Below are 24,514 nucleotides of genomic sequence, written 5' to 3'. Positions count from 1 at the left end.
GCCTTGTTGCTGTGGTTGCTTATCTCATGTTACGGGACAGTGTGGTACATACTTCTTTGCTTCTCAGGCAGTTTCCTAGGCTATGTGTCCTTGTTGGCCTTGCTGTGCTAGAGAGCCTGTCTACCTCTAGGGCCGTGAGAAGCTGTGTGTGTCTCTTAAGCTCTTTAGACATCCATTTAACCACTGCTGCTCATTTTGACCCCTATCAAGGTGTATACCATATCCATATGTATTAGCCAATTTGTAAAAACCAGGCCTTTAAGTACCATTTCTAAGTCAATATATCCCCTCCTTGAAGACGCATCTTTACACTATACTGAAGTATAATCACTGGTATCACCTGGAATGTCTATGAGATTTGTGGGGAGGACTTCCACCAGTCATCCTGGGAAAAGTATGACAGTATTCATGGTCAGGGGGCTCCAACGGGCTGGATGCTGTGATGACCTCTGAACCATTGTTCAAATGTTGCCCATACCCTCTTTGAGTCGGTCTCTTGCCTTAGCGTTCCCTAGGCTGGCAATTGAGTTTTAGCCAAGTAGGTTTAAATAGGCCAACCATACTGGGAGCAGGGAATATCTGGCCAGAGATACCTTCCAAACCTTACTACCAATTTTAGCTAACCCCTTTAAAATGCCTCCTAACAGATAGTCAGAGAGAGGAACAGATTTTAGTAGCTTCCCATAAAAGCAACAAAAATAAGATACCTGCTTAGCCTCCGAAGGGCTGGATAATGATAAATAATTTTATTTTTTCATATCATCTCCTTCTTCTTTATTAGTCATATATATCGCATTCATACCTCTATTGCTTCCTAGGCTTTTTAGTGATAAATTGTCTAACCTAGTGGCTACACTGGGGCCTGTGGGGAGCCGTTGCTCTGTGGCATAACTGCTATGGCTTGATCCTGGCAAACCTACCTGCCAAAGCCAGGGAAGTGGGGCTGAGCTCAGGGTGGGCAATACCTCCCAGCAGCCTCAGGGCACAGAAGCAGTAATCTGTGGTGGGAGAAGTAGTAGGTGCTGTGCTGCAGAGGGGACAGAAGGGGCATTCTCCTAGGCAGCCCCAGTATCCCCAGTCCTAGACAGGGGCTTATACATTGCCTCAGCCTGAAGGAAGGGCAGCTGGGTGGGGACACCCAGGGTGGGGTGGGAGGGGGCCTTCCCTCCCACAGGAGATGATTGGCCAGGCAGAGGTGTTGACTTCTGTGGGAAGGAAGACAAAAGGAGAAGTTGATGTGGGTGAGTGTGAGAGCTACCAGGGCCCCACTCCCGGCTGTCTTTCGATGATGCAGCAGCTTCCTCTTCTCCTCCCTGGCCTCTTTGTGGCATGGGGGGCCCTGCTCGGTGTGTGGAGGGCTCTGATTCTGTAGCTGGGGCTGGGGAAGGCGTGAGTGGCTACATGCATGGTGGGGTGCTTGTGCAAGGTTAGGGGTGGGCATTGCCCCACTGCTGACCCTTGCTTTCTTTGCAGCCTTCCCCATGTCATCCTCCATGCCCTCCTTGCCACCCCCCATGGAACCCCAGATCCTCCGACTGCTGGTGACCATGGTCTTCCATGACAACACCAGAGCAGCTGACACCCAGGGCACCGCGCTGCTGGGCGATGTCCCTACCCATGCCATGGACTGTGGTACCTGCCCCATTCGCTTCCACCAGCCCTGGGCCCGTCAAGGGCTGTCCCCCAAGCAGTGGGGTGACCTGGAGAAAGCTATTCATCTCTACCTGGTGCTTATCACACAGACAATTGTCACCGCGGTGCAAGGGACTGTCGTGAACTGTGAGTATAAAGAGCTTGGTGTAGGGGCTGAGCACTGACATGCTTATTGCAGCTGTCTCCCACCTGGCAGGGTTTGGGCCACCAGGGTTCTTGTGGTGCCTGGCACTGGACAATGCCCCTTTAAGTGGGTGCAGGGGGGACTGTAGTTTGCTTGGGGAGGACCTGACACAGCCTTGGTATTTTAGTGGCTGTCAGAGGAGGTACCAGGAGGATTTTACAAAGCTGAAATGGTCATCTAGCCACAAATAAATGATGGGGTGTCCCTGGCACCATGCCCCCATCTCCTCATCTTCTCAATAGCCTGATCCCTGCTACCCTGGGCCTGACAATGCACTCCCACTCCTCTTCCAGTCCCCTTTGTGATCCAGATCCTCATGGGCTGTGAGGTCCTTCCCAACGGCACCTCCCACAGCTTTTACCTGAGCACGCGGGACAGGCACGACTTGGTGAGGTTTGACCTGGCCACAGGTGAGTGGGTGGCCGCACCAGGGGATGAGATGGCCCAGCGAGTTTGCCATAGCTTCAGCCAGAACCAGGGCACATCAAGCCGGCTGAGGTTCCTGCTCCAGTACACTTGCGTCACTGAGACCCAGAGCTTTGCCTACTATGGGAAGGAGGCACTGAAGAGGCAGGGTGAGGCCAGACCTTCACTAGCATAATCCCCCCTGCCCTCCCACCCCGCCACCTGCTGGCTGACATGGAGCTGTCTGTTGGGGAGGAAGCACTTGCTGCTTCTATCCAGCCCTTGCCTGGGCTGAGATGCAGCTGCCTCTAGGATGAGGAACCTCCACCCGCACCCTACATGCGTCTGTATAGGCAGTTGTCTCTTGTGTCATGGATACCCTAACCACGCCTCTGTGTGCCATCCCCAGAACGCCCGGTGGCCGTGGTGTTTGCCCGGCAGTCTCCTGTTGCCGCGGAGCTCTCACTGCTGCTGGTTTGCCGGGTCACTGGCTTCTACCCACGGCCCATTCGTGTGACCTGGCTGCAGGACGGTGAGGAGGTGACTCCAGGCCCGGGGCTCAACTCCAGCGGCCTCCTGCCCAATGCCGACCTGACCTACCAGCTGCGCATAGTCCTGGCCATTGACCCAGGAGCTGGGCACAGCTATGCCTGCCGTGTGGAGCACAGCAGCCTGGGGCACCAAGGCCTCATTGTGTATTGGGGTAGGTGTGGGGTAGAACTGGGTATGGGGGGATGCTCTTAGTGCTGGGGAGTGGCCAGCCCCCTTGGAACCAGTGGCTGCCATCCATTGGCTGGCTCCAGCCCCCTGCCTCCATGCTCCTGGCTTGGGTGTTGCAGGTTCCCTCCTCAGGGGCACAGCTGTAGAGCAGCGAGGGGCATGAAGGATGCAGGGATGGGGTGAGTAGACCCGGGGGGTTGGTGGGGCAGGATGGGCAGCCCAGACACCAGATTTCCATCTAAGTGTTGTGGGGGTGGGTGAAGCAAAGGCAGAAGGGGCTCCTGGGAGGCAGATGAGGAAGCGCTGTGGTTCCACTGCTGGCTCTCCCTCTCTTTTAGGTCCTGGAGGGCACTGGGCAGTGGGCCTGGCTGTGGGCATTGCCATTTCATTGCTGGCTGCAGCAGGTTTGGCCGCTGTCCTGTGGTGGATGAGACACCGTGAGTCCTTCTCCCTTCCCCAGGGGACAAAGGGTTGGTGCCCACAGCCTGTGCACCCTGAGCACACCACCCTCTGTCTGTCTTTGCAGGATCCACGTGGTCAGAGCAGAGAAACAGTATGGGACTGTAGCTGTTTCCTGCACCCCCAAGTTCTTCAGTGGCTGTGGTCCTTCACCGAAGCAAGACCAGCCAGGCCCAAAACCCTTTGGTCAGCAAAAAAGGGTTGGTCAGGCTAGAAGCCTGGACACATGGGTTTCATGTCAGGTCTTGGAGGGGATGATGTCGGGGTCGGGAGTGGTAGTTAGGGTCAGGTTGGGCTGGGAGCCAGGGCACCTGGGTTCTCTCTCGGGTTATGGAGGGGATTGGGGTGGTGTGCTAGAGCAAAGGGGACTGGGAAACAGGATGCCTTCCTTCCCTCCCAGTTGAGGTATCAAAATAAAATCCTTGGGATCAATGCTGAGTCCTGCTCATCATGTCTTTTCTAATTCTGCCCCTAGGCAGGGGGCATAGCTAACAGAGAGGGCATCTGTGGCTGCAGAGGCAGCTGCGCCTTGGCCCAGGCAAGGTATTGATACAAGCAGTGATTGCTCCTTCCCCCAAAGGGAGTTGCATGTCAGCCAGGAGGGCTTATCCAAGTCTGGCCTCACTGCCTCTCCAGCACCTCTTTTGCATAGTAGATGAAGCTTAGGACCTTGGCAATGCTAGTGTTACAGAGTAGGAATTGCAGTTGGCTGGACATACCCAAGTCCTGGTTTTAAACCTTGTCGACCCATTGGGCTTCTCAACCCTGGTACGGCCCCACAGCCTCCCATGGCCAGGGAGAAGACCACCAAGTCCTGCCTATCCTGTGTGGTTCAGTATAAGCTTAGGGAGGTGCCATTGGGGTGAGTCTTGCAGATTGTGAGGTTCTGGATCATGAAGGGGATGGAAGAGGAGTGGGGTGATGGGCACTGTCAGGGTCAGGGAGCAGAGAGGGGGCTGATGGAGAGTCTAGAACTTGGTGTCATGATGCCAGGGCCTCACCAACCGCAGCTTCATGGCTGGATGAGAACTTTGGCATTGCATGATCTTCCTGGTACCTCTTCTGACAGCCATTAATATACCCATGCTGTATCAGACCAACCCCATCCCCAATCCCCACAAAGCAATCTGGGATCCTCCCTGCATCCTCCCATGTAGGAGTTCTCCAGTTCCAGGGACCATAAGAATCCTGGTGGCCTCGATCCTCCAGGGACATGGTGGGAGATAGCTACAATGAGCGAGTCGGTGCTCAGCCACACCCTGCACAGGTCATGCCACTGCTTGGGGGACATCCTTGGTGGGCCCAGGGGTGACAGTAGTGAACGGGCAGGTGTTGTAGTCTGTATCTCGGGATGTCATTCTCCCCTTGTACTCGGCCTTAGTGAGGCCGCAGCTGGAGTACTGTGTCCAGTTTTGGGCTCCACAATTCAAAAAGGATGTGGAGAAGCTTGAGAGAGTCCAGAGAAGAGCCACGCGCATGATCAGAGGTCAGGGAAGCAGACCCTACGATGACAGGCTGAGAGCCCTGGGGCTCTTTAGCCTGGAAAAGCGCAGGCTCAGGGGTGATCTGATGGCCACCTATAAGTTTATCAGGGGTGACCACCAGTATCTGGAGGAACGTTTGTTCAGCAGAGCGCCCCAAGGGATGACGACTAGGTCGAATGGTCATAAACTACTACAAGACCATTTCAGGCTGGACATAAGGAAGAATTTTTTTACTGTCCGAGCCCCCAAGGTCTGGAACAGCCTGCTGCCGGAGGTGGTTCAAGCGCCTTCATTGAACACCTTCAGGAGCAAACTGGATGCTTATCTTGCTGGGATCCTATGACCCCAGCTGACTTCCTGCCCTTTGGGCAGGGGGCTGGACTCGATGATCTTCCGAGGTCCCTTCCAGCCCTAATGTCTATCTATGAAATCTCTGAAATCTGGGACATGGGTGGGGACGTTGTGGAAAAGCATGGTCATGAGAGCCTGGAGGGTGTTGGACTCCATGGGGAGTGGAACAGGGGAGGTTGGGGATGGCATAGGGAATACTTGGGGAAAGTAAAGTTCAGCAGTGGGACAATGCCCACCCCTGGCCTTGAAGAAGCCCTCAGGCATGCAGCCCCTTGCGCTGTCCTTGGCACCAGCCATAGGATCAGGATTCTCCATACACCAAAAAGAGCACCACACACCACAGAGAGTCTAAGGAAGCAGAGAGGAAGCTGAAGCATTGTTGCAGCCAAGAGCAGGGACACAGTTGCTCTCACAGCCGCCCACACCAACTCCAGTCCAGCTGTTCCAGCCCTGCTGCTTCCTCCTGGGTTAAGGCAACATTGCTTTAAGCTCCCCTATAGAACTGAGGGCAACTGGGGCTGCCTAAAACAGTGCCCCTTCTGCCCCTTGCAGCACAGCACTGGGGTACTTCAGGGAACTCCTGTGGCCCCAGGCTGCTGGGGGGTGCTTCCCACATGCATGTTGGTACCCCTGGCTTGAACAGGTAGGTGCACTGGAGCCTAGGCCCATCAGGAAGTGCAGCAGTTACACCGTGGAGCTGCAGCTCCCTACAAGCCCCAGGTACAGAAAGAGGCTGGGACCTGGATCCACCCCTGGCTCTACATTGAGATGGCTCTCATCCTGATACCAGGGGTGCTGGGCTCTGGGCCAGGAGAGCAGAAGTAAGCCCCCATGACCTTCAAGAAGGGGTGATGGGGCATGAGCAACCCTCACGGGGTGGACAAGGGTAGGAGCCTGCAGAGGGGTGAGGGCCCAGCTCTTGAGAGAAACAGGGCCTGTCCCCCATGGCAGCTGCTCCAGATGGTAGGTGAGGCTGTGGCTTGAGGCCATTACTGCAGGAGGACAAGACTTGCCTTGGCAGCTGGATCCACAGGTCAGTGACTGTGCACTGGCATTGGGCAGGGAAAGTGGGACCAGGCAGTGGGAAGGAGCTGTAATTCCAGCAAAAGCCCACAGAGGAGGAGCTTGGTGCTGTGCCTGCACCAGCATCTTGGGCCTGCTGCCTTCTCAGGGAGAGGCCGGAGCGCTGGTGTTGGAAGGTGGCAGAGCTTTTCTCTTGTCCTTGAATGAGGAAATCTGTGGAATAAGCCATGCGGGGTCTCAGCCCCGTTGGCAGCACCTAATGTCTGACCTGTGCAGGAGGGAGCAAGCTGGAAGGTCCTTCAGGGCAGGAAGCAGGGTGCAACATCTCCTGAGCCCTTTTTCCCTGTTCCTCCTCTATTGCAGCCCCCAGCCTGGGCTCTGGCCCCCTGCCTCATCAGTTGTCCAGTCCAGATGTCCCACAGCCACTGTCTTTCCTCTGCAGCCAGAAGCCTGCTCCCACCCTCCCTTAGCTGTGCCCTGGGACCCTGGGAGCAGCGTAATAGCCCTGGCCTGGGAGCCACTGTGCACCCTCTTCCCTGCTAATGGGGTGGAAGCAGGAAAGGGTTAATGTCCTGCAGATCCTTGTGGAAATCAGGGGAGCTGGACCTGCGTTTGTCCCCTCCGTCCCCAGCAGGTGGCTGCCCAGGCCCGAGGGCCACATTTGCACACTGCTGCCTGTGGCAGGCCAGTAGGGAGTGCTTCTGCACTGAGCCACCCACCTCACTGTGCCTGACCACCTTCAAGGCTCTGAGTGCCTCCCTGGGGGCACCTCACATCTGACTGACCCCCTTCCTGGGGGTTCCACTGCCACCACCCAGGGCTGGGCTTGATTCTGGCTCTGTGCACCATGGGAAACACAGGCCTAGTAGCCCTCAAGGGTACTTGATTCACTTCAAGTACTTGGGATGCTTCCCTCAGTCAGAAGCACGAGTAGTGGTCTCCCTTAGTCAGCCGAAACAAGGGGACCCCAAGGCATAATCTAGACCCATTCACAATAAGTCTCCCACACCGGGTACAAAGGAGAACTTTATTGGTTACAGAGGGTAGGGTTGCAATAGGGTACAGGGTAGAGCAATATCAGAGAAATCCCATAGAGCAAACTCCCATGGCTGGGTAGCCTTTAATCACGCATCTGAGTTACTGCAAGCTCTGTATCTAGTTCGATCTCAGGTAGCTTACTCACAAGTATCATCCAGAGGCAGGTGGAGATTCCCTCTGGAGGCAGGCAGTTCCTTGATCATGAGTTTTGAGAGAGAGAGCAAGTTTCAGATGGTTCAGATCTACTCTCTGAGTCTTCCTCATGGCTGCTGCCCCCTCCTCCTGGGCAGTCCTGAACTTATATAACCCTTGTGACCTCATTTACCTGGTCCAAAGCTGGCCAGCACCTGTTGGCTGTCTGCCAACCAATTTGAAATACATCACTAGTTGCTGGGCAGACTCTAGCCCACCAGGAAGTAAGTCCCTCACTCAGGTATGTGATGCCAGTCATGTAGGCAGAGGGAGCAGGTTTCCCCCCTCCCTCAGGAATGTATCCAGCTCAGGTTACCTAAAGACATAGGGTAAGGTGTGTATCCTCTGCTGGGCCCATCCTAATCATAATTGGCGCCTGGGAGGCGATGCTCTGGTCACCTGGGCAGGCAGGGAAAAGCCTGGCCCTGCGCGCGGGCCCAGGTAGCCAGGGATGCGTTGCAGATTGGTTGGTTTGTAGCCAGTATTGGCAGCTTCGATTGGACCGGGCTGCTGAGGTCAGAGGGGTTATTTAAGGGCCTGGTCCAGGAAGAAGGAGCCATTAGCCATACGGTCATCCAGGTGAATCTGAACCTGGTTCTCTCCTCATCACCGCATGCTCCAAGAGTGACCTGCCTCCAGAGGAAACTCCAACCACCTCTGGACGATGTGAGTGAGTAAGCTACTCGAGATCCGATTAGATATTTAGCTTCAGTAACTCAGATGCGTGTTTAAACGGCTACCTCAGCCACCCTGGTTTGCTCTATGGGATTCCTTTGATATTCCTGTAAGATTTCTATGATACTGCTCTACCTTTTACCCTGTTCCCGCCCTACCCCCTGTAATCAATAAAGTTCTCCTTGTGACCGGTGTGGGAGACTTATTGAGGGGTGGGTCTAAATTATGCCGAGGAGGCCCCTTATGTCTGTGGACTAAGGGAGACTTTCCTAAATAGCCCCTGACTTGGGGAGGTGCCCAAAGTGCTTGTATTGGGTCTAGTACCCATTGGACGATCAGGCCTGTGTTCTCCAAGGTGCGCAGAGCCAGAAGTGAGTCCAGAGCCTTGGATGGTGGCAGCGGAAACCCCAGGCTAGCGGGTGTGCTCCAGGGAAGGGGTCGGCCGGAAGGGAGGCACCCCAAGGGAGGCACTCGGAGCCTGGATGGTGGTCGGGCGCAGGGAGGTGGGTGGCTTAATGCAGGAGCGCCCCCTACTGGCCCGCCACACGTGGTGGGAGCAGTGGGATCTGAATACCCTGCTGTATTTGAGGCATAATTTGGGAAAAGGAATAGAGTCAATGAAATCCCTTGAGCAAACAATTTCTAATTTGGCATCGGGTCGACTGGATAGGGTAGAGAGTCAGGATGGAGGACGAGTATGTCCGGATGACTGTGCCCGAACTGAAAGAACTGGCAAAAGAGAGAGGCCTTCACGTGAAGAAAGGGCTAAAGAAGGAAGAGCTGGTTAAACTCTTGTGCACCAGCGAGTCAGAACAAGCATCAGCTTCACGCTCGGCAAGTCCTGAGCCTGACCCAGGAACACACTCCCGCTCGCCAAGCCCAGAGGCTGCTGGGAGGTCACCCTCCGAAGCGAGCAACAGAGACTCCATGAGAGAGAGATGAAAAGGATGGAGCTGGAAGTGAGGAAGATGGAGTGAGAAGAAAAGAAGGAACAACGACGGCTGGAGGAGAAAAGGCTGGAGCTCGAGGCCCAGTGTGAAAGGGAACAGCGGGAAGCTCAGCGCGAGAAGGAACGGGAACAACGACAGCTGGAGGAAAAGAGGATGCAGATGGAGCGCGAGCAGAAAAAGCTGGAGGCTCAGCTCCGTCTGCAGACCAACGGGGAAAATGCGAACCCTCCGCAAGCGTCCAGGGAACAGCCCAAACTGGACGTCTCCGCCTTTGATCGCTACCGAGGGGGAGACGATCCTGCGGTGTTCCTAAGCAACTTCGAAAGACAAGCCCAGCGGTGCAAGGTGCCAGAGGAAAAGATCATGATGTACCTGTCTGTGCTGGTAGAAGGCAACATGGAGGTGGTCCTGAACAGCCTGCCCTCAGATGCAGCTGATGACTATAATGCCTTCAAAGCTGCAGTGTCTAAAAGGTTCCAGTTAGGACCAGAGTATTTCCGGAAGAAATTCCGGAATGCACGCCCACAACCGGGAAAGTCATTGACTGATCTTGGGGCCCTGTTAGACGACACATACATTAAATGGTTAACTGAAGCCAAGGTTGACACTTTAGATACGTCACGCCAGCTCCTGGTGCTGGAACAATTCTATTTTTGGTGTCCGAGAGAAGTTAAGACCCTGGTCAGGGACAGGGACAGGGACCCCAAAAATGTTTACGAGGCCGCTGAAATTGCAGACCGACTGTTGCTAAACTGTGAGAAGCCTCCCTACTCTGGGAAGGAACAAAAAGGGTTTCGAAGAGTGGAGAAGGGAGGCCCAGGTCAAATAGGGGAAAGAGGGCCACCTCCTGCAGAGCGCATGGCGGCCCCAGATTCGGACAAACCACCCAATTTGGAAAAGAGGGGGTGCTATAACTGCGGGGAGCAGGGCCACATCAAGCCCAACTGCCCAAAGCTAAGCACTAGACCCAGGCCCGTCAGGCGGGCAACAGCCGTGAGCAGTGAGAGGGAGGGCCAGAGCCACTCTGAGGGGAGTGTCTGTTGCTACAGGATCACAAACTCGGAGGAGGGGATGGCCCCTCACCGGACCATGATCACGGTGAAGGAGAGGACGCTTGTGGGGGAACTGGACATGGGGGCCAGTGTGACACTGATTAATTCCAACCTGGTCTCGCCTGCAGACATAATCCCGGGGAAGACCCTCACTATTCAAGGAGTGGTGCCCACACCTCTGATGGTACCGGTAGCCCATGCACCCGTCGTGTGGAACGACTGTGCAACGTACCTGGAAATGGGGGTACTGGAAGGGGCTCCGGTCCCCATCCTGGTGGGACGGGATCTTATAGAGCAGGAATCCCAGCTCCGGAGGTGGGAACAGACCCAAGAGCCAAAGCCCTGCACTGTTCATGAGGTGACTCGCCTGCAGAGCAGGAAGGCTAAAGAAGGGGGGTTAGGAAATCCCCAGGAGACAGCCACACCATTGGCCACAGGGGAAGGGACCCCTGCAGACAGCGATTGCACCCTGGTCCCAGAGGGAACCGGTAACCCCGAGGGTGGGTTAAGTGACAGTCCCGGGGAGGCGTGCATTCCGTCAGTGGCAGAGGGAGGTGAGACTAGGAGGGAGGAGACCCAGGAAGTCCCTGTGGGTGAGTGTGCACTCCCTGCTGACTGCCTAGCTGGGCAGGAGGAGTTCAAGTGGGAGGTTTGGGAGGACCCCAGCTTGGAGGGACTCGGGCAGATGGCTCAGGAGCAAGAGACTGAGTTCACTCCGGACAAAAGGGAACAGGTGGTCTGGGATAAGGGGCTTCTCTATCGGTTGTGGGTGCCTAAAAACCATGCTGAGACCTGGGAGCCCCAGCGCCAGATCATAGTACCCCGAAAATACAGACAGCAATTGCTTGCCATGGCTCATGATCTACCGTGTGCTGGTCACATGGGCAGGGAACTGACACGCCAGCGGTTGCAGGTGAACTTTTTTTGGCCCAGAATTGCCCAGAATGTGACGGACTATTGCAAATCTTGCGAGACATGTCAGCGGACGGGCAAAAGCGGGGACAAGAGAAGGGCTCCCCTGCAGCCCCTCCCGAACATCGACCAACCCTTCCAGAGGGTGGCAGTGGACATTGTGGGACCGCTGAAGCATAGGACTCGTAGAGGAAAGACATACATACTGACTCTAGTGGATTGCGCAACACGGTACCCGGAGGCAGTTGCCCTGACCTCCATCGAGGCACCCATGGTGACTGATGCCCTCATGAAGGTCTTCTGCCAGCTGGGTTTTCCCTCCGAGATCCTGACGGACCGGGGTGGGAACTTCATGGCGGAGGTGATGAAGTGCCTGTGGGACTGCTGTGGGGTGCAACACCTTAATACCACCGCCTACCACCCTCAGACAAATGGGCTGGTGGCAAGGTTCAACGGGACCTTGAAAGGGATGCTTAAGGCCTATGTGGACTCCAACCCCAATGACTGGGATGAGAAACTGCCACATCTGCTCTTTGCCTACTGGGAGGTGCCCCAGGAGTCCACTGGGTTCTCGCCCTTCGAGCTGATGTTTGGGAGGCGAGTGCGAGGTCCTCTCGATTTGGTGAGAGAGGAGTGGGAAGGGAAGATCACTTCCACAAAGACCTCTGTGGTGGAGTATGTGCTTAACTTCCGTCAGAAACTGACTGACATGATGAAGGTGGCACAGGACTCCCTGGGACAGGCCCAGGAGAAGCAAAGGTCCTGCTATGATGAGAAGGCCTGCTTATGTACCTTTGAGCAGGGTGATAATGTGATGGTTTTCCTGCCACTAAAAATGGACAAGCCGCAAGCTGCTTGGGAAGGTCCTCATGCTGTCCTGGACAGACTGGATGATGTGACCTATGTCGTAGCTATTAAGGGTAGGAAACCTAAGACGGTTCATGTGAACATGCTTAAACCCTACTACGACAGAAAGGAGATGGTATTCTGGGTCCCCTCCATTGAGGGAACACCAGAGAACCCCGAGGAGCCGGTCATGTATGGAGACAGGGATGGCGAGGCAGGGATCGAGGAACTCTGCCTGCCGGACTATCTGCCCTCCCAGGACAAGGACCAGCTGCTCGCAGCACTCAAGGACTCTGAGACTGTGTTCTCTAACAAACCAGGTAGAACGGACCTGGCGGTACACTCGATAGAGACGGGCAGCCATCGCCCTATATACTCCCGACATTACCCAGTCAATGAGAAGGTGAGGCAAGAAATAAAATGGGAGATTGCAGAGATGGAGGAGTTGGGGGTAATCTGGCCTTCAACGAGTCCCTGGGCCAGTCCGGTGGTACTCATCCGGAAGCAGGATGGGACCATCCGGTTCTGTGTGGACTACAGGAAGCTGAATGCCATCACCACCCCTGATGCATACCCTATGCCCAGGATGGACACGTTGCTGGATCGCCTGGGTCCAGTCAAGGTGATCTCTACTTTCGATCTGTCCAAAGGATTTTGGCAGATGGCCTTGGACCCAGATGCCATAGCCAAGTCTGCCTTTACCACACCTATGGGGCTATACGAGTTCACAGTTTTACCTTTCGGTTTGCACAACTCACCTGCCTCTTTCCTGAGACTGATCAATAATCTGCTGCAAGGATGTGAGCAGTTTGCCATGGCTTACATCGATGACATCGCCATCTTCAGTCAGGATTTCGAGTCGCACCTGACTCACCTGACCACCGTGCTAGGTAAGATCAAGCAAGCTGGTCTTACGGTGAAAGCCAAGAAGTGCCAGTGGGCACTATCGGAGGTAGTGTACTTGGGTCATCGTGTGGGTGGAGGTCATATTGCTCCCTTGTGGGACAAGATCGAGGCCATCAAAGACTGGCCGCCTCCACAGACCAAGAAGCAAGTCAGAGCCTTCCTTGGCCTGGCGGGTTTCTACCGAAGATTTGTCCCGGGGTTTGGAGCAACCGCAGCACCGCTGCACGAGCTGACCAAGAAGGGCAGCCCGGACCCGGTGGTCTGGAAGCAGGGGTGCCAGGAAGCATTTGAGACCTTCAAGGCTGCCCTGGTCAAACAGCCGATCCTGAAGGCACTGCTCCAGGATAAACCCTTCTACGTGGCAACGGATGCCTCCGACGTAGGACTGGGAGCTGTGCTCTTACAGGAGCACCAGGAGACACGGCACCCCGTGGTGTACCTCAGCCGGAAGCTAATCCCTCAGGAGCGAAACCTGTCCTCCATCGAGAAGGAGTGCTTGGCCATCGTCCAGGCCCTGAACAAGTTGAAGCCCTATTTGTGGGGACAACAGTTCACCGTCCTGTCGGACCATGCCCCACTGCAATGGTTGCAGACCATGCAAAACACCAATGCCAAACTGCAACGTTGGTCTTGGCAGCTGCAGGAATTTAATTTTACTGTTGAACACATCAAGGGAAGCCAGAACGTGATAGCGGATGCTTTGTCACGAAAGGACTCTGGGTAGTGGGTCCTCCAGACACGGGACTAGTGAGGAGATCACTAGTGTAAGACTGCCATCAAGTTTTATGGTTCCTGTATGCTATTGTCTTAACTTGTTTCATGTTCCAGGTTTTTTCCTTTTTCTTCTTCTGGCATCCCGTGGGAACTCCCTGACCGGACACGCCCGGACCCACGGCCCTGAGAGGCCCCGTGTCTGAGCTTGTAAAGGAGTGGGGGGAAGTGTGGCAGAAATGCCACCGTGGGTGCCCCTCTCCAGAGATCTGTCTCCACCAGCCTGGGAGACTGGTGTTGAATCCCTCAGGGCGGGGATCTCCCTCCTTGTCTGCATGACAAAAGCCTGGCACCTGGGAGGGGAGGATCTAGTCACCTGGGCAGTGGGGAAAGGCCTGGCCCTGCAAGGGCCCAGGTAGCCAGGGATGCTTTGTAGATTGGTCGGCTTGTGGCCGGTATTGGCAGCTTCGATTGGACCGGGCTGCTGAGGTCAGAGAGGTTATTTAAGGGCCTGGTCCAGGAAGAAGGCGGCGATTAGCCACGTGGTCATCCAGGTGAATCTGAAACTGGCTCTCTCCTCATCACCGCATGCTCCAAGAGTGCCCTGCCTCCAGAGGAAACCTCCAACCTCCTCTGGATGATGCATGTGAGTAAGCTACTAGAGATCCGATTAGATATTTAGCTTCAGTAACTCAGATGCGTTTAAACGGCTACCTCAGCCACCCTGGTTTGCTCTATGGGATTCCTTTGATATTCCTGTAATATTTCTATGATACTGCTCTACCTTTTACCCTGTTCCCGCCCTACCCCCTGTAATCAATAAAGTTCTCCTTTGTGACCGGTGTGGGAGACTTATTGAGGAGTGGGTCTAAATTATGCCGAGGAGGCCCCTTAGGTCTGTGCTTCCCTAATCAGCCCCTGACTTGGGGAAGTGCCCCAAGTGCTTGTATTGGGTCTAGGACCTATTGGACGACCAGGCCTGTGTTCTCCAAGGCGCGCAGAGACAGAAGTGAGTCCAGAGCCTTGGATGGTGGCAGCGGGAACCCTAGGCTAGCGGTTGTGCTCCAGGGAAGGGGTCTGCCGGATGGGAGGCACCCCAAGGGAGGCACTCGGAGCCTGGAAGGTGGTCGGGCGCAGGGAGGTGGGTGGCTCAACGCAGGAGCGCCCCCTACTGGCCTGCCACAGGCACCACTCGTCCCCACCAGCCTTAAGGATAGGACCTCACCCTCCCACAAACTCCTGCCTATCTCCACCTCCACTGGATCTTCCCCAGCTTGCAGGCGCCTGACTTGGGGGTGCAGATGGGCTCACTCTCCCAATACCACCTCCCTGAAGGGTGTGGGAGCTCAGTCTTGCACCCCTGGCCTAGCAACCAGCTCCCCTGCAACAGGTCTTGCCTATCTTGGTGCAGAGCCAGGGATGAGCTCCATCCTGGCCTTTCCCTGCACCTGGCACATGCCACGCCGTGGTGTAACTGCTGTGCTTCCTCATGGGTCCAGGCTCCAGTGCACTTGCTGCTCAAGCCAAGGGGGCCTGAACTGGGTGTGCACAGCCCCACCCAGAAGCCTTGGCTCCCTTGTTCCTCCCAGCCCTGCCAGTAAAGGGAGTCCAGCTCTAGATGAGACCTTACTCACCTACCTGCCTCCCAGATTCCCCACTTTCTCCCCCCCTCACCCCAATGACCCCTTTCCAGCCCCCAGCCTGGAAGGAATGCAGTGGGGTGAGTCATTGCAGGTTGTCGTCCCCCCGAACTCAGGCCTAGCAGTGCGGCACAACAATGGGGGAACTGAGGGAAGTCACACCACCACGAGAAGTGGATATAGCTGTGGTGGGAGCTGAGGCTGGTGCAGAAGCTGAAAGCAGTGGGGCTGCCAGACAGCGCCTCCTGCCCTGGCACTTCCTCTCCTCATCCTGGTCAGGAAACATGAGAGCAACTGAACTGGCAGTTGCTATGAACTTCAGGGCCCTGTGAGCCTTGCTTCCTGGAGCATGCTGCCTCTTCTCTTCCTCCTTTTCCTTGCTGGGATAAGTCCCACCATTGTGACATGCAGCTGCCTCTGGAGGAGGGGCTGCTTCTATCCAGCCCTTCCCTGGGCTGAGAAGCAGCTGCCTCTGGGGTAAGGCACTTCCGTAGGAATCCCTCAGGTGGCTGGAGATGCAGTTGCCCTGGCCCAGCCTCTCTGTGCCCTCCCCAGCATGCTGGGTGGCCATGGTGTTTGCCTGCCAGCCTCCTGCTGCCCTGGAGTTCCCACTGCTGTTGGTTTTCTGGGTCAGCGGCTTCTACCTGTGGCCCATCCATGAGGCTTGGATGCAGGATGGCCAAGAGGTTCCTCTGGGCCCAACTTCAGCAGGCTCTTGCCCAACACTGACCTGATGTACCAGCTGTGCAGTATCCTGGCTGTGGACCCAGGTGCTGAGCACCACTATGGTAGCAGCCTGGAGCCACAGCGTGGTCGTGCTCTGGGGTAGGTGCTGGGTGTAGCTGGGTGTGGGACGATGCTCTCAGTGATGGAGAAGGGACAGAACCCCTGGAGCCAGCAGCTGCCACTTGTGGCTTGGATGTGGCAGACTCCCCCTCAAGGTCTCAGCTGTGGGGGGGATGGAGGTTGCAGGGAGGGGTCATTTAGACTGTGGAGCTGGTGAGGGCAGGATGGGCAGCTCAGACACCTGTGTTCCTTCCATGCTTAATGGGGGAGCAGAGACAGCAGCCAAGAGGAGCAGAGGCAGGTGATGTGGCTCCATTGCAAGCTCCCCCATGTACCAGTTGCAAGGGCAAGGGCCCTCCAGTGGCAGAAGTATTAACCCCTGGCCCTGCTTCCATTTCCCTGGATTCACCTGCCACACGTTGATCTTATGTAATAGAATGGGATGAAAGGGAATGTACCTGGCCTAGTCACATCCCTCACTCCTGGGTTTGCAGCTGCTTGCGGTCTGCCGGCCATTGCATCTCCTGTCTGATGAGGGGGGTTTCTGGTGTTGTTCTACTCCATAGCTTCCCTGGTGCTTCAAATGTAGTGCACATGGCTCCACCAGCCTCTCTGAGAGTTCTGCCTTTCCCCTTGTGACTGCCTTGGGCTGTTGCATGCTGTGTTTCCCCCAGCTGTTCCTTGTTCACAACCTGATCCAGCTGTCTTCCTTATATGCAACCAAGGGCAGGCTGCCTGGGAGCGCTTTTCTGTACACTGTGTTTTTTTGTAAAGGGTCCTATGCCCAACTTCCTGATACACCTCCACTTCTAGGGCATGTAGGGCACCAGGATGTGAGCCTGGACATGGGCATTGTGGTATCCCTTCTGGCTGCAGCAGGTGTGGCCACCGTTTTGTGGTGGAGGAGATGCTGTGAGTTCCTTTCCCCTGCTGGGGAACAAGGGGAGGGTGTCTCCAGTCCTCTTGAGCTCACCACTCTCTGTTTCTCCTTGCGGGGTCTGCCCAGCCAGCAGAGAGGAGCAGCCCAGGGCTCTACCTTCCCCCAGGGTCTTCAGTAGCTTTGGATCTCAAACTGAGCAAGACCAGCCAGGCCCAACAACCTAGGGTCTGGGGGGAAGGGGTTGGGCAGGCTAGGAGTCCAGACATCCGGGTTCCATACAAGCTCAGGGCAGGGGATGAGGTCAGGAGGGCCTGGCAGGAGTTAGAGTAGGGTTGGGCTGGGAGCCAGGATGCCTGGGTTCTCTCCTGGGTTGGGGATGAGAATGGGAGGGTGGTGGGGGCTGGCAGCCTGCACCCCTGGGTTGTCTCCCAGGCTTTGGAGGGGAGTTGGGGCTGGAAGTCGGGACACCTGCATTCCCTCCCAGCTGAGGTTCCCAAAATAAAACCCTTGGGATCAATGCAGACTCCTCCTCATTTCTTCCCTAGCTCTGCTACTGGGTAGGGGTAGGGCTAGACCCTAAAGACCTCCTGGGGCTGTAGTGGGGTGCTGCAGGGGGGTACGTGTGCCTATACTGCTCCATGTTAGTCAAGGGGGCAAAACTGTGCTCCACATTCTGGGGGTTTATTTTATGGTTTTATTTTATGGGAGACTGAGTTTCTGCACTGCCGGTGTGTGTTTGTGGGGCCTCCAGGTCATGAAACAGTGCCAAGGGAAGCTATCCACTGCTTTATTACACACATGAAATGGCCATTGGAGAAAGGAGAGACTCCTTTCTTTTCTCCTTTCGTGGACTCTCCATCTCATCTTCACATTGCTGGCAGAGCCTCAGCCAAAGACCTGGAGACAAGTCACGTCCTCCTGGGTCAGCTTATGTCCTGGTACCTCCTGCAAGGACAGATCCCACCATGAGTGCTGGGCCATGGGGAGAATAGGGAAACCCCTTCGTCTGTGAATCAGGAGAGGAGGGGGAGAGGATGGAAGACAGCTCACCTGCGTCTCCACTGCAAGTATGCCATGGCTCCCACCAGCATGACCACGATGAGAAGTGTGACCAAGATTCCCACTGTCACTTTGGTTTTCCAGGGGCTTCTGCTTTCTGGAAGGCAGAGTGAAGGGAGCAAGAATCCTCCATTGCATGCTCCTGTCTGTCTCCCTGTTCTAGTCCCTGCCCTTCCCCTTGTGGGGCTGGAAGCCAGGACACCTGGTTTCCCCCCTGGGTTGGGGATGGGAGTTGGGATTGGTGAGTAGTAGCAGTGGGGGTTGGGAACCTGCGTTCTCTCCTTTCTTGCTCTGGAGGAGCTGGTTGAGGAGGTAATGAGAGCCCTCATCATCTGTCCCTGGAACACCTGGAGCAGGCAGCAACATCAAGGGGAAAGACCAGCTTTGCAGCAAGCCAGGAGAGCTCTCCAGCAGAGTTGCAGAGGCATGCTGGCATCAAAGGCTGCTGGCATGCACAGGTAAAGCTGAGGCTTGGAGCCCTCTGAGCTGGGAGAAGACCATGGGGACTTTTGGCCGGGGCGGGATTGGGCTGCCTCTCACTGAGGATGCTGTCTCCATGGATGTGCCAGTGCATGGCCTCAGCCCCTGAGTGGGGAACCTACTACACACAAGCCAGGCACATGAGGGTAGGGGCCTGGAGCTGGCCACAGGTAGCAGCTGATGCCTCCAGAGAAATCTGTCCTGTTCCCCAGTGCTGAGAGCATCCCCCCATCTCCCAATGCCCAGCGCTGCCCTGCACCTACCCCAGGGTATGACGAGGTTGTGGCCCCCCAGGCTGCTGTGCTCCACATGACAGGCATAGCGGTGCCCAGCACCTGGGTCCATGACCAGGACACTGCGCAGCTGGTAGGTCAGGTCTGCATTGCGCAGGAGGCCACCAGAGTTGATCCCCGGGCCTGGAGGCAACTCCTCACCGTCCCGTAGCCAGGCCACATGGATGAGACATGGGTAGAAGCCAGTGACCCGGCAAACCAGCAGCAGGGGGAGCTCTGAGGCAGCAGGAGGCTGCTGGGCAAACACCACGGCCACTGGGCGTTCTGGGGATGGCAGAGGGGCCAGGTCAGGGCATCTGTGGCCTTAAAGACAGGAAGTGCCTCACCTCAGGAGCAGGTGCTTCTTGGCTGAGGCAAGGGCTGTATAGAAGCATCCACTGCCTGCTCCCGCAGAGGCAGCTGGATATCGGGGTGGGGGGGAGGGTGGAAAGAACGGGGGAGATGGGGGCTGCATCCCAGCAGCAGGGGCCTCACCCTGCCTCTCCAGCACCTCCTTCCCATTGCGGAGCAGAATCTGCAGGTCCTGGATGCAGGTGTGGTTAAGTAAGTTTTCCAGTCTGTCAGTTGTGCCCTTGTCACGGTTCAGGCTGTCCCGCACATGAAGCGCCAGCTTGTCCTGCCGCTGAGCTACCCACTTGCCTGAGGAGAAGCTAACCAGGTCCTCACCCCCAAGGCTGGCGTTGTAAGCGCCCCGTGATGCACAGCTGGGCAGGAGCTCACAGCCCACAGAGCACTGGGTCACGAAGGGGTCTGGGAATGGGATAGGGGGTGAGCACATGAGAGTAGAAGGAGGGGGAGGGGAAGAAGAGGGAAGGGATCCTTGCATGGTACTCACAGCGTAAGCCCTCCTGCTGTACCCACACATTGACCTGGTGGATGAAGTCGGCCAGGTACAGGTGGATCAGCAGCTCCAGGTCATGCCAGTGCTCAGGGCTGATGGCGCTCTGCACCCAGGGCTGGAGGAAGCGGATGGGGCAGGTAGCGCAGTCCAGGGTGTGGGTCTCCACATCCCCCACCAGTGCCAGCCCCCACACTTCTGCCTTGCCACGTTCCTGGAAGATGGTGGTCTGCTGCAGATGCAGGCTGCCAGATCCTGTAGGCACTGGTGGGGAGGCTGCCAGGTGTAGGGGAGAGACCTAGGTGAGGGGTTTCCTGCCCTAACCTCAAGCATGGAGTGCAGGCCCCTGAAAATGGGGTAGAGCTGTGTGCACCCCACAGGACTTCCAAGATGGCTCCTTCCCATTGGCAGACTCCACAGCTTGGGGGAACATTAGCCCTGCTCCATGTCATCCTCCAGCTCCCTCTCCTTCTTCCATGCTGCAGCCTTTTTGCTGCTTCTAGGCATATCATGCCCATTCCCAAGCGCTGTGGCCTTATAACTCCAGCTGAACACATGAATGCAGGGATGGACATGTTAACTCATGTAAATGTGAGCTCTGTGGGTAGGCGGAGGGAGTAGAAACTCAGCTGCATTTGAGCTCCATGTTGTAAATCATTTTCATAGAGAAAAGGGGCTGGAAGGGACCTGCAGAGGCAGCATCTAGCCCAGCCCCTGTTATGCATCACATCAGCCTAAGGGTGCACCAATAGAGATTTTGGGGGCTGAAACCAATTGCCAATTTTCAAGGAGGCATATTAGCTGCTACTGATCTGATTTCTGATACAGCTGCATCCAGCTGGTAAGTCTGTTGTGGTGGGGAGGGGGGTGGAGATCAATGCCCCCTGCAGTGAGGGAGGGAATGGGGCTGGGGTAGCCATGGCTCAGCTGGGGCAGGGCGAGTGCGGGATGGAGCCGCAGCTTGTCTGGGGGTGTGTGGGGTGGCTGCTCCTGTCACTGTGTGCTGCTTATCTTGGAGCCACTCATCTGGCGCTGGTCTGCTCATCCAGTGACTCCCATTGTGGCTGCTGCCGCTTCTCGCACCACTCATCCAGAAGGGCATTGCGGGGGGGGGAGGGCGCGTGTGCCCCTGGATCTGTGCAGAGCGGGACTGGTCAGGCAGGCTGCAGCTGTGGGCTGGGGCTGGGCTGCGCTCAGGGTGGGTGGTCCTGGCGCTGGGAAGATGGCTGTGGTATCCAGCAGCACTCACCCAGCCAGGATCCACCCCCCACCTCTTGCTCCTCTGGGGTCAGACCCCATTGGGTGGCACTTGGGGGGCGGGCTGCAGCCACCCTAAATTTCACCGTAGCCCCCCTGTAGCACCCTCCCAGCACCGCTGTCACCTGCTCCGACTGCAGCCCTGACCCAGCCCACAGCTGTAGCCCACTCAGCCCACCCTGCACAGATCCAGGGGCACACATCCCTCCTGGATGAATGGAAGGAGCAGTGGCAGGAGTCACTGGACAAGTGGCTCCCAGACAGATGAGTGGCTCCTGGACAAGTGGCATGCAGTGGCGGGAGCTTCCCCACCCCCTCCCCGTGCCCCCTGGACAAGCCATGGCTCCATCCCATGCCCACCCTTGCTTGGCTGGGCAGCGCCTACCCCAGCCTCAGCCCCACTCCCTCCTTCACCATGGGGCTGGGTGAACTGCCCCCACACACCCCTTTCTTCCCCACTCCCCTTTCACCACAACAGACTTACCAGCTGCACACAGCTCTCCATGCTGCTGGGCTGTGCTCCTCACTGCTTGTGTGCTGCGCTATGGGTGCAAGCATGCATGGCATTTATCAGCCAAACGATCAGTCACTTCAGTCCAATTTCCGATATAGTCAATATTCTTTATACCGGTACTGATCCGATATCAGCTTGATGTATTGGTGCACCTCTACATTAGCCACCTCTCTATCCAAACCATCCCAGACAAACCCACTGGGTATGGAGAGAAGTGTCAATTTTTGCCTGATCTAGATACAGAAAGCAGTTTATAGCCCTGACCAAACACAAGTTCATGGCTGTAGACAGTTTAAAATATGGCCAATCTCATAAAAATCTGACCCCTCATTGAATGAGGTATGGGATAAAGACATTTTAAAATATAGCGTCTTCCGTAACTTGTGCCTGGGAGCCCCCAGGCTGTCACTGTTTTCAGAGTGGGAGGAGGGAAAGGGAGTATAGTGAGTTCAGTTTGGGGGTTTTAACTCCAATTCACTTTCCCCCCCCCTTCAGCACCAGCTGGGGAGCCCCAAGAATAAGCTCCCTCCATTGCCTTTCCCCTTTCCCATTCTGAGAACAGGGTCCACTGGCATTGAGCCTGGCCATTGCTATGGGACCCTGGCTGCAGGCTCCCAGCCCAAAGCTACATTCCCCTTCCCCTGGAACCAACCGTGAATTTCTGTTTGGTTTGGGGTAATGTTGTAACTCCGAACACACTGCAGAAATTGGTCTGAGTTACAGCTGGGAGCTGCACTTCTGTCTGCATCCACTGTCTAACTGTACGTAAGGGGCTGTCAGTCCTCGCACAGCACAGACCTCACACTCTGATATGATACAAGAGAGTGAGGACAGCCAACATCCTGCTTCTATCACAAGTTGTTACTAGACAAGAGATCCCTGGTGGATGCCATGTCCTGCTACACAGGAGGGTGAAACCCATCTGACCAAGGGGTCAAATCCCTTTCTGACCCCAAACCTGGTGTCAGTCTGAGCCCAAGCAGCGGGGCAAGACCCTGGAGTCACTGAAAGGAGGAAGGGGAGCAGTGTTGGTCCCAGCTGGAGCCTGGGCACAGCTCAGTTGTGCTCTCAACTCGAGCTGCTGCCAGCACCCAGTGCTGATGGGAGAGGCTTGGAGAGTCCCAGCACACTGAGAAAGGAGGTTAGAAGAAGCCAGACGCTGGGCAGCTCCTCACACCACTGTGCTGGACCTAGAACATCCTCCTCTCAGGCTGGGGAGGCTGCAGTGCCCACCAGGGAGTGGTGCTTGGCACCCCAAGCAAGGCTCTGTTGCACCTCTGCTCTACTGGAAGCCATGGTGGCACCAGCTGCTTCCTGGGCCTGGGGCTCAAAGCCTGCATCTGGGGCTGGCCTGGGGAGGTGGCTGAGATGTGGTCTCACAGCCCAGGGGTTGGTCTTCCTGGGTCAGTGCCACTGCCTCTGGAGTTGGCCCAAGCACTGCCGCTCCCCTGGCCTTGAGCAGGGACCTGCCTTGGACCACCACCAGGTAGGGCAGGAGCTCTGCGAGAAGTGGGGTGCAGTGGCATTGTGCCCCAGTACATTGCATTGCCTCCTGCAATGTTGGCCACCAGCCCGATCCCCAAACCCCCACCTGCAGCCTGCAGCCTGAGCCCTAAACCCCAGCCCTCTAACCCCAACTTTGGCTCCAGCCCCAGCCCCAGCTGCCATCGCAAGCTCCCCAACCCCCTGCCCCAAACCTCAAAGCTCATCCACTAGCTCCCAGCTGCTGCCCCCATCTCTGCCCCATCTCCAAGCCTGCTGCTCTCCACTTAGGGTGACCACAGGTCCCTAATTGGGCAGGACAGTCCTAAAATGGGAGCCTCAAGTCCCAGTCCCAGGCTGCATGACTGTGGGACAGTATTTGTCCCAGATTTTCAGTATTGTGCAGGGATCCAGGTTTGGGAAGCAGCCTGCAGGCTGCTTGGGGCTGCCAGGAGAGGGACACATGGGGCAACATGGGCATGTGCACACCTGCACATATGCACATGGCTGGGAATACAGCCAGGCAATGTGGAAAGCAGCTCCTTGCAGGTGACTTTATGGGGGAAGGGGACATAGGGGGCCAGATTGACGCTCTTGTGCTGAAGGAGGGAGTGGGACAGGGCCTGGGGCTGGAGGCACTGCCCAGGTGGGGGCAGCGTGGGGAATGGGAAGGAGACACATGAGTCTGATGGCAGGGGGACAGGGGAGGGGGACGAGTGGGTATGGCTCTCCAGCACTGTGCACACTCCCCAGGGAGGCATGTGGACCCCAAGATCTGTGGACGGGGCAGGAGTGGATGCAGGATGCTCACTGCAGGCTTGTGGCTCCCTGCCTTGCTCCCTTCCCTTGAGATTCCAGTGCCACTATTGTGAGGTGCCCCCTCCCTGCCTGGCAGCAGTGGTGGCAGTAGCATGGAGTTGTTCCCCCCACTTCTCCTTGGTGGGCATGGGGTGCACAGCTGGCACGGGGCTCCTGAGGGAAAAGCAGAAGGGCGGGTAGCCTGCAGCTGCCCCCGCTCTGCTTGGCTCTGCTCTGGCATGCTGCTGGGAGAGTGGGGTGGGGCAGGGTTGGGGGCAGAGGAAGGCATGTCTCCTTCATTTCCATTTTGAAAAGGTTGTCACCCCAGCTCCCACCTCAAGCCCTCGGCTCCAAACCTCCGGCCTCAGCCCCTAGCTCCCAGCTGCTGTCCCCAGCTCCCACACCCCCATCCTCAAGCCCCCATCTCTCATCTCCCAGCCCCCAGCCTCAGCTGGAATTTCCCTCTGGCCCCCAGTCTGTTCCTTTCATTTCCTGACCCCTCATTCACATCTGAGAGAAGTCAGTATTAAATCCCTAGTGACTGTGTCTCATCACTATTTTGTATTTTGCAACCCCACTTACCTGCCCCTGTCCAGGCAAGGAGGCAGAGGAGGAAGAGAGGAGGCAGCATGCTCTGGGGAGCAACTCTCATGGGGATCCAAGGGCTGATTGTAGCTGCTGGTGCAATTGCTCCTATGCCTCCCAGCCAGGCGGAGGAGAGGAAGTGCCTGAGTGTATTAAAATGCTCCCACTGCCTGGGGTGCACCCCTAGGTCTCTTCGATATCATCTAATTTCCCTGCGGCCCTGTCCAGGCCAATCAGGGGGGCATGGAGGTCTGTGTCACTGTGACCCCTGGTACTAGGCTGGGTTGAGGGGCTCTACAGGCTTTGGAGGGGCTTCTGCAAGTTCCTGCTTTGAGCGCTTG

General features: G+C 56.5%; 2 protein-coding genes across 2 annotated transcripts; one reads left to right on the top strand and one right to left on the bottom strand.

Moving 5' to 3' along the window:
* The first annotated feature begins 1,264 nt into the window (after positions 1–1,264).
* On the top strand, positions 1,265–3,854 carry LOC132244207 (antigen-presenting glycoprotein CD1d-like). The gene is made up of 6 exons (XM_059715309.1): positions 1,265–1,346; positions 1,474–1,779; positions 2,131–2,412; positions 2,652–2,945; positions 3,301–3,399; positions 3,489–3,854. The coding sequence occupies exons 1-6, from the start codon at positions 1,286–1,288 to the stop codon at positions 3,527–3,529; spliced, it is 1,083 nt and encodes a 360-aa protein (XP_059571292.1). The 5' UTR covers positions 1,265–1,285; the 3' UTR covers positions 3,530–3,854.
* Positions 3,855–17,547: 13,693 nt separating this feature from the next.
* Positions 17,548–24,514, bottom strand: LOC132244208 (antigen-presenting glycoprotein CD1d2-like). The gene is made up of 6 exons (XM_059715310.1): positions 24,171–24,514; positions 19,535–19,813; positions 19,174–19,449; positions 18,670–18,963; positions 17,918–18,023; positions 17,548–17,812 (listed from the first exon to the last, which is right to left on the bottom strand). Exons 1-6 carry the CDS (start codon positions 24,238–24,240, stop codon positions 17,791–17,793), a joined length of 1,047 nt encoding a protein of 348 aa, XP_059571293.1. The 5' UTR covers positions 24,241–24,514; the 3' UTR covers positions 17,548–17,790.

Source organism: Alligator mississippiensis, chromosome 11 (genome assembly GCF_030867095.1).
Source record: "Alligator mississippiensis isolate rAllMis1 chromosome 11, rAllMis1, whole genome shotgun sequence".
NCBI classification, from domain to species: domain Eukaryota; kingdom Metazoa; phylum Chordata; order Crocodylia; family Alligatoridae; genus Alligator; species Alligator mississippiensis.
This window is presented reverse-complemented; position numbering and strand designations above follow the sequence as displayed.

Bases quoted from the DNA above. Each gene is read 5' to 3' on its own strand.
- LOC132244207 (XM_059715309.1), top strand. From the start codon at position 1,286: ATGATGCAGCAGCTTCCTCTTCTCCTCCCTGGCCTCTTTGTGGCATGG. The intron at 1,347-1,473 runs GTGTGTGGAGGG...CTTTCTTTGCAG, and splicing joins GGCATGGGGGGCCCTGCTCG to CCTTCCCCATGTCATCCTCC. The intron at 3,400-3,488 runs GTGAGTCCTTCT...CTGTCTTTGCAG, and splicing joins CCTGTGGTGGATGAGACACC to GATCCACGTGGTCAGAGCAG.
- LOC132244208 (XM_059715310.1), bottom strand. From the start codon at position 24,240: ATGAGAGTTGCTCCCCAGAGCATGCTGCCTCCTCTCTTCCTCCTCTGC. The intron at 18,024-18,669 runs GTAGGTGCAGGG...TCTGCCTTCCAG, and splicing joins CAACCTCGTCATACCCTGGG to AAAGCAGAAGCCCCTGGAAA. The intron at 17,813-17,917 runs GTGAGCTGTCTT...CTGTCCTTGCAG, and splicing joins TACTTGCAGTGGAGACGCAG to GAGGTACCAGGACATAAGCT.